Here is a 9,677-nt window from a genome sequence, read left to right on the forward strand (position 1 = left end):
TTGATAGTATGACCATCTATCCTAAACCCGGTGTCAACTTCTCTACACACCTATGACTGGTGAAATGAAATGCCCTAGGTTATATACCTTTGCCTTCCACATTCCATTCCATCTTCTCCAATGTCGATGCAACACATGCACCAATAGGATCAATAATGATATGGTCCATTTTATATCATCACGTGATCATATTGGTTCATCGATATTGACTTCACTTGCTCTTCATCGTTGCCTCGGTCCATCGGCGCCAAGTCATCACTCAACTTGCCCTTCACACTTGCAACCGGTCCGTTGAGCCAAGTCATGTCTTGATCTTCTCCACCTTGATCACATGACTCAATGTCATGTCTCATGTGCAATGAGCTCCTTCATCATCACATGTGTGAGCTTTGCAACATCTTTGAGCCATTTCCACCTCCCTGACATATGTTGCTCACACACATGTACCTATAGACTAATCACCTATGTATCTCACATAAACACAATTAGTCCACCTAGAGTTGTCACTGAATTACCAAAACTAAATAAGGACCTTTCAATCTCCCCCTTTATGGTAATTGATGACAACTCTACAAAGATATGGAAATTAAGCTCTTTTGGATTCATGTTGCTTGCCCAATCAATTTTACCATGTGTAAATGATTTTGGACAGGTACCATAAATCCTAAATGGTAGTATTAGCTCCCCTTATATATGTGCTAGAGTGTTTGGTTTGAAGCTCGCACATATGCATAGATTGGAATTGTGGGTGAGTAATTATTACCGAATGATGCTAAGGTGTATAGAATAAACCTTTAAAGTGTGATACCAATTGGAGTTACACTTTTGATACCATCCTTAGCACCATGAGTAGCTAGACAACAAAAATACTAGAAATCCCATGAGATCAACATTATAAGCAAGGTTCTAGTACCACATGTAAAAATACAAGTCTAGCTACCATCCTATGCATGCTAGTTATCAAATCATCATTCAAGTTCTACAACTAGCATACACCACACAAGCATGCATATCAAAATTAAAAAATCTATGCAATGCAAGCAAGCACATGACTATGCACATATCAAATGCAACTAATCAAAGTTCATGAGCTTGCCTCCCCTACTTGTGTGCTTCTCTTGTCTAAGAATTTTTATCCATCTCTTTTCTATAATGTTGCTCCCTCTTTGTCCATGTCCATGTCCAACCTCTACTTCTTTGTTTCAATCTCTCCTAAAGCTTTCATATCTTTGTACAATCTCTCCCCCTTTGTCATCAATTTCCATAAACGGTGTGCTTCTCATTGATGCAAAGGTTTGCATTTGGGGTAGATGGTTGAAGCTTGAATCTTGCATTGTTGATGGACATCACTTGATTTTTGGAATGACACCACTTGTAGCCCTTGAGATACCACACATAGGATCTTTGACCTTGATACCAATTTGTGGGACACCTCCCCCTATGTCATAGCATGGGTCATCCATTTGATAAACTTGAGCTCTTGTAGGTGAGGGATGCATTCTTCATTTGATGATCACTTAAAGTTGAGGAGCACTTGTGGAACCATTGTCTTGCTTGATTGATACCACATGTAGATGTGATACCACTTGAAAGAATTTTCTAGTATGGAACCACTTGTTGGATTTATCAATAAAAACCATTTTTTGAACCTTTGCTATCTTTATAAGTACCACTTATAGGATATCACTTGTGAGTTGATCTAGACATCACTCGTGAATTCTTGATGAAATACTTGAGTCTAGATACCACTTGGAACAAACAAACTAGATATCCATTTGCATTGTTATCTTGTGCTTGTACTCTTATCACTATCATGAGCTTCTAATTTTGACTTGACTAAATTGATTTGCCTAAGCTTCCAAGTCGGGTTTGAACCAAAAACAAGCTTCTTCACACCTCTTGCAAGGGTTATCTTGCCAATGTTGTACTTGTCACATGTTAGCAATCCAAATTAAATCAAGTACTTGGGTTCACTAGCTCATGAACAAATTCATATACTAACCACTAGATCAACTAATTATTCAAGCAATAGTGGTAGGCTATGATTTTAAACATTTCATTTGTTATGCATGATCCTATGAAGCATGTACTTTATGCACTAATCATATACTAGTAAGGGATGAAATGATCATGCACATTACAATAATACCTTTGCTATGTTGGAATAGAGGATAGTCACATAGATTTCAATTCATTACTCCAATAGCAATGTGAAGTCCAATTTAATAGCTTGGTGAAGACCAATCATCAATATGAAATCCATTCCTCACCCATATGATTTGAGAACCACTAATATGATCAAGTGCACTGTCTTGTTGTGGTTAGCTTGCTTCATCTTTTGATTAATGCTTGCAGGAGAGAACTATTTGGAATACCACTTGAATTGCCATGACTAGCTCTTTTTTGGGTGTTGCTTGCTTTTCTTGATCAACCCTTTTGATTGCTTCAACTAAGCATCTCAAATGTTCCTCGGATCATCACTTCCATGTTAGCCTTCCAAGCACCATACTTAGTTTACCTACACATAGGCGGCAAGCCCCTACACTAGGAAGAAGTGACCTCTCTCCAAAGAACCATTCTTGACACTCACTTGAAATAACTTGATTGATTGATCCAAGTGATGGACTTAACTTGATGAGTAACTTTGATTCATTCTTTAAGTCCTTTTCTTTCTACTTATTTAAGTCCTTTTCTTTCTACCAAATGATTTCCAATTGTCACTAGAACTTAAACTTCATCTTCATCTTAAGTTTGATCGTGATCTTCCAATTTGAGTACCGAATGTATGCAAAGTACACTCTACAATCAAATGCCCTTGTACTCTTTGCTTGCCATACTTCTAGCTCATCTCAAAACCAAACTTAGGTACCTCAAACACTTATAAACATGATTCCAATATGAGGACCTTTCAATCAAAGTGACTCCAAATAAATCCAATAATTGTCACTTTTCTAGCAGATTCTGTACCCTTCAAAGAAAAATACATATATCCCAAAGTACAAATCCAAATACCATAAATTTTGGTGGAGATGTGATTCACTAAGTTATCTAGAATCTGTAAAAATTTTAGCTTCATTTGACTTCTATATTGCTATGATATTTCAATTCTTTCACACTGTTACATGCTGAAAACTGCTGCACTATAGCTGACAAGATCCACTCCAAAACTAAAGCATCTCTTATCTAATTCTCATAAAATTTGTATAGCATTTTATACCATAAGTTTAGAGCATGTACACCAATTTTTATGCCAATTAAATATGTTTTGATCACTCAAACATGGCTAAGATCATAGCTAGTTTAGATTACTCAATTATAGGACATATTTCTTCACATGAGCTATACTTCATCAAATGTGAATCAAACTTGAAATTAACTTGTCTGAATACTTTCACAAGACATAAATCCATTCAATCCACTTACTAAATGTCATCTTATGAACTTATCCAACACAAATCAATCCAAACTTGATTACTAAGCTATTTATCCATTCAAACATCTCATAGCAAGCAACATTGCCTATTTATCCTATTCAATCAACTCATATGCACCCAAATGAAATGATCAACAAGAGATATACCTTGATTAGCTCATGATCATCCAACTAGCTAGCTTTAACTCAAATATTTGTAAGCCATCAAATATATCCAATGAATCACCAACAACTTGAATTATAGCACTTGTATGATGTAGCACATTTGGACTTCACTCAATTATCATGGCATTGGGTTTGGATGTGCACTAGGCTTCATAACTTGACTCAACATGTGATGAACAATGTGAAATCAATTGAATCAAGTCTCCAATGCCGATGGTACCTACAATCAATCATCCACTTTTTGATGGTACCCAAGCTAGTTTGGGTCCTCTCAAGTTAGGTGCAATATACTTAGGCAAAGCCTTAGTATGAGTAGCGGGATATTTTATAATAGCAACCATAGAGGTACTATTACCACCCTTCCTAAGCATAGAATCGTCATCAATTGAAATAGGCTTAGGAGTGTTACCTAGGGGACATGAATGTGCCATGTGTCTCCTTTTCCGGCATGAGTAGCACTTTCTCTTTGCTTGAGTCCTTTTCTTCCTTGCTCATGTTGTGCTTATTATTGCCTTGCCTCTTATGGATTGCTTGAGCCTTCTTATCAAGCTTGGTAGGACACTAAGAGGCAAAGTGTCCCATGTTTCCACACTTGAAGCACTTGATGTGAGCATAGACTTTATTCTCATCTTGTGTCTTGCTCATCATCTTGGCATCTTGAGTTTGCATTGGATGCCTTGCCTTTCCACCTCTTCTTGTCTTCTTCTTCTTTATCCCCGAATCACGACCATCTTCATGGTTGGTCTTGTCTTGCACTTGGGGCTTGTTTTCTTTCTCAACTTGTGGCTTTGGTTGAGGCTCTTCTAGTTGCTTCACCAATTGCTTGGTTGGGCATATTGAGGTAAGATGACCCCAAGTGCGGTACTTGAAGCACTTCACATGCTTGAGCCTCTCTTCTTCTTTTATCTTCTTGAGCTTCTCAATATTAGGGCAACCATTTGCAAGGTGTCCTGCTTCATGACATCGGTAGCACATGGTATGAGAGAGCTTTCTTTGTTGTAGCTTCTTCATCTTTCTTTCTCTCTTTCTTTTGCCCTTTGTCATCTTCTTCTTGAAGCGAAGGCCACACTTGTCACCATAGTTTCTTTGAGTCTTCAACTTGTGCTCAAAGGTGACTTTTGAGTTGTAGCACCTCTCTAACTTGTTGCTCAAATTCTTCACTTGATTTTTGAGCTCATTGTTCTCCTTCAAAAGGTTAGTCTCACAAGACATAGAAGTAGAACAAGTATCTATATGTGAAGAGCATGGCATATCTAATAAATCATCATAAGAGGTGGATACATGCTTCTTGCCTACATCACAAGGGTTAGTAACAATATGTGATTGATCAATTGACCCATGTGATGAGCTCTCACTAGTTTTAGTTTTTCCATTGGAAAGCCCCTTAGTGAGAAAAGCATGGTTTTGTACCAAGTTATCATGAGCAACACTAAGTTCCTCATGAGCCAATTTTAGCTCCTCATGTGAACAAGTAGTAACATAAGGTAGATGCTTTTGTTGTTCACATGTGTTCTTTAGAAAATAGTTTTCATTTTTCAATTTCTTGGTTTTAGCCATCTCATTTTCTAAAGCTATGTTCATGCTACCAAGTATACCCACAAGCTCATCATATGAATCATGACCAATTACATTGCAACTTGATGCCTTAGTGTCACCTTGTGACATGAGGCAATGTAGAGGTGCTTGGAGAGCTTGTTGTAGCAATATCATACTGGGCATGAACAATCATCATCACCATCAAGTGTGCATGAGGTAACATCATCATTTGCATCACTTGAGGCATCATCATCAACCTTGTCAAGTGAGCTTGTAGTAGATTGATCATCAACATCATCACTTGACCATGAGGTGGAGCAATCTTCCACAATTACCAAATTGTGGTCATGCTCAACACACTCATGTGCCTCCTCCTTAGGCTCCTTCTTGAACTTGCCATCATCCCACATGGAGGAATCATCGAAGGTGTGCTTGATTGATTCCCATATCTCATGAGCGGTTCCCACATAGTTTATCCTTTTCATTAAATCAAAGCTCAAAGCATCCATTTGATAACAACAAGCATGTGCATCAAGTTTATAGAGAACTCTTTGAGCTTTGGTGAGATTTCTATGGTCCAAGGCATGGGTGAGACCACCTAGTGACAATCCACCAAAATTTAGGTCCCTTTGCACTGAAAATGAATCAAGCATGTGATTTTTCCAAAGTGCAAAGTTTGTGCCATAAAAAATGTGTCTCACAAACATCTAGCCCACTAGACGCCATCTCTCTAGGTCGGTGAAGACTACAAATGAGAGACCTAGCTCTAATACCTCTTGTAAGGTCGAGATGGCAGGACTAGAGGGGGTGAATAGTCCTTTCTAAATTTAATCGCAGCCGACTAATCAAAACTAAGTGCTGGAATTAAAACAATCAGTCTAGCCAAGACTACACCCTTCTATCAAAGTTCACAAGAACCTTATAAAGATCCTAATTAGGCAACAAAGGTGTCGGGCTAGCTAGAGCTCTCCTATCCAATTCTAGGAGCAAGGTCACACAAACCTATGCCACTAGTATTTTGCACACCGGGGAGCCCCTACACAATTCTAGTAAGCAAAAGCACAAAGCTCCTAAGCTCACTAGCAATAGCCACGCAAGGGAGCTACTTCTATGCTACACAAGCAAGAAGGTAACTAGTGAGCTACATAAGCTAACTAATTACAAGAGCAACTACACAAGCACAATGTATATGAAAGTAATTACAAGATTGTGTAAGGGGATTTCATACCAACTAGGAAGAACAATGTTGACACGGTGATTTTTATCCCGAACTTCACATGCTTGCCAATACGCTAGTCCCCGTTGAGATAAGCTCCAAGGTTGCCAGCTGGTCCTCTTGCTAGTGGTGACCCATAAGTCACACTCTCCCCATGTGGAGTGTCTACCACATGCTCTAGCACTTGACCTAGGCTAGACCACTTGTCGCCCTTCGGTTCTCGCTCTACTAGAGTTGCTCTTCGCTCCTCCCACAGGGGCGATAGCAATTCCCCTCACAAAGCTCTTCTCCAGAGCACTGCAAAAGCTTGTTGCGGGCTTCGACAGAGACCACCACCAAGCCGTCTAGGAGGTGGCAACCTCCAAGAGTAATAAGCACCACCGGTTTGCAAGATGACCACCTAGTGCCACTCAATGCAACCTCATGATGCAATCACACTAGAATAGCTTACTCACTCGATCGGATGAACACTATCAAGCTCAAGTGAGTTAGAGGGCTCCCAAGCACTACCACATAAGCCACCAAGGCTCGAGTGTGCTCAGCTCTACTCCACACTTTGCCAAAGGCCAACCAAGGGGCTATTTATAAGACCCCACATGAAAAGAGCCGTTGTACCCCTTCACTGGGCACAACTCAGGGTGACTAGAGACGCCGGTCAGATCAACCAAACGTACCTTGCCAGCGTCTAGCCAACGGATGGCTGCCACATCATCCCTGGCTTCAAATGCTGAGCACTCGATCTTAATGATTAAGTTGCGACTGGATGCACTACTAGGATGACTGGACGCTGCTACGCCTGAGTCCGGTCATTTCTAGTAAGGTTCCAGAGCCGGTTTTTTTTAACCGGATGCATCCAGTCCACCATGACCGGACGCGCCGGTGCGTCCGCTCCTCCTCCTCTTCTCTGTGTACCACCACATTAGTAGGACCGAATGCTGAATAGTGTTTAGCTAGAGTCCAGTCACTTTTCTTCTTTGAGTGCTGTTAAAGGGCAAATCGAGCTTGAGAATACCACCTTTTTTTTAAATTGACCGGATGCTAGAACTCTTAGTCCGGTCACTTTGAACTTAGCATTCAGTCATAAGACTGAGACCGTGCGCTCTCTATTGCACTAGACCAGACATGTTGGTCCTACCGAGGCCAACGTCAAGTCACTCAGAGTGACCTATTTTGCCTTCGTTTCTTCATCGAGTTGATCTGTTTCAACTCCAACTTCTTTCTCCTTTGCAAATGTGCCCAACACCACCAAGTGTACACCACCATGTGTATGTGTGTTAGCATTTTCACAATCATTTTCAAGGAGTTAGCCACTCAACTTGCCATGCCACTCGATCCTAGCAATGATGCAAAGTTAGATCACTTGAGTGGCACTGGATGATCGATATGCAAACAAGTTTGCCCTCTTGACATCTATCCTAAACCTGGTGTCAACTTCTCTACACACCTATGATCGGTGAAATGAAATGCCCTAGGTTATACCTTTGCCTTCCACATTCCATTCCATCTCCTCCAATATTGATGCAACACATGCACCAATAGGATCAACAATGATATGGTCCACTTCATATCATCACGTGATCATATTGGTTCATCGATCTTGACCGTTGCCCTTCACACTTGCAACCGGTCCATCAGCACCAAGTCATCACTCAACTTGCCCTTCACACTTGCAACCGGTCCATTGAGCCAAGTCATGTCTTGATCTTCTCCACCTTGATCACATGACTCAATGTCATGTCTCATGTGCAATGAGCTCCTTCATCATCACATGTGTGAGCTTTGCAACATCTTTGAGCCATTTCCACCTCCATGTCATATGTTGCTCACACACATGTACCTGTGGACTAATCACCTGTGTATCTCACATAAACACAATTAGTCCACCTAGGGTTGTCACTCAATTACCAAAACCAAATAAGGACCTTTGAAAGGGCCCATGAACCACCAAGGAGCTCCTCGACATCGCCACCAGCCATGCCTCGAGCGAGGAAGCAGTCAGAGTGATCTTTGATCGCCTCAAGGGTAAGGCAAAGTGGGATGAGGACACCGATGAAGGCTCCTCCAACTATCCTAGCAAGAGGAAGAGCAAGCAGCGATGCAAGTGCTCGCTGGGGGGGGGTTAGAAGCCCTCTAAGGGTAGCCCAGACCACTTCGAGAAGCTGCTCGAAGGGCCATGCCTGAACCATGCTTTCCCCATTGAACATCTATACAAGGACTGTAGCCTCATGAAGTAGTTCTTGTCTAGAGGCCTCGACAAGGGGGAGCATGGGAGGGACCCCAAGCCAACCACGGACAACACCGAGGGAAGGGACGATGGCTTTTCGATGCTGGATGGCTGCCTCTTGATCTTTGGAGGGTCGGCGGCCTATGACTCTAAGTGCCACTAGAAGCTAACGTGCCGCGAGGTCTATATGGCCAATTCAGCCGCACCTACCTTTCTTTGATGGTTGGAGTCCACCATAACCTTTGATCAAACTGACCACCTAGAGAGCATCTGATAACCGGGGAGATATCCACTCGTGGTTGACCCGATCATCGGCATGAAGCGGCTCGCCAAGGTACTTATGGATGGGCATTAACCGATCACGCATCCGACCAACCGAAGCACCTTTCCATAGTATTGTGCCTAAAAAGCAGGTCATGCCACTTGGGCAGATCGATCTACCCATCACCTTCAGGGATCTATCCAATTATAGGATGGAGACCCTCACCTTCGAGGTGGTCGGGTTCCATGGAACCTACCACACCATTCTAGGATGTCCATGCGATGCAAAGTTCATGGCCATCCATAACTACACCTATCTAAAGTTGAAGATGCCAGGACCATGTGGGGTCATCACCATCGGCACCTCCTTCCAACATGCCTATGAGTTCGAGATCGAGTGCTGCGAACACACCGCGGCGATGGTCGCCTCCAAGGAGCTTGCGGCCAGCAGGAAGGAGGTCACCAAAGAAGCATTAGACCCCAAGCGGTCGGCTAGGTCTTTTGAGCCAGTGGAGGGCACCAAGGATGTCTTCATAGACCCTAGCGTCTCCAAGGGCAAAGTGGTGTGCATTGGCACCACGCTTTCCTCCGAATAGAGACATCTTTGTGTGGAAACCCTTGAACATGCTAGGCATTCTGAGAGAAGTCACCGAGCAAGCCTTGAAGATCAGGCCAGGCTCCAAGCCAGTGAAACAGCGCCTATGTTGCTTCGACAAGGGGAAACACAGGGCCATCGGCGAGGAGATCGTGAAGCTTTTGGTGGCTGGGTTCATCAAGGAAGTATATCACCTCGAGTGGTTAACCAATCCTGTTCTTGTACGAAAGAAGAGTGGGAAATGGAG

The 9,677-nt window shown here is 42.2% G+C and overlaps 1 protein-coding gene across 1 annotated transcript; it reads left to right on the forward strand.

Annotated features, from left to right (window-relative positions):
- The first annotated feature begins 8,990 nt into the window (after positions 1-8,990).
- Positions 8,991-9,431, forward strand: LOC136454762 (uncharacterized). The gene has a single exon (XM_066455059.1). It carries the CDS (start codon positions 8,991-8,993, stop codon positions 9,429-9,431), a length of 441 nt encoding a protein of 146 aa, XP_066311156.1.
- The last annotated feature ends 246 nt before the right edge of the window (positions 9,432-9,677 follow it).

Source organism: Miscanthus floridulus, chromosome 5 (genome assembly GCF_019320115.1).
Source record: "Miscanthus floridulus cultivar M001 chromosome 5, ASM1932011v1, whole genome shotgun sequence".
In the NCBI taxonomy this organism is placed as follows: Eukaryota; Viridiplantae; Streptophyta; class Magnoliopsida; order Poales; family Poaceae; genus Miscanthus; species Miscanthus floridulus.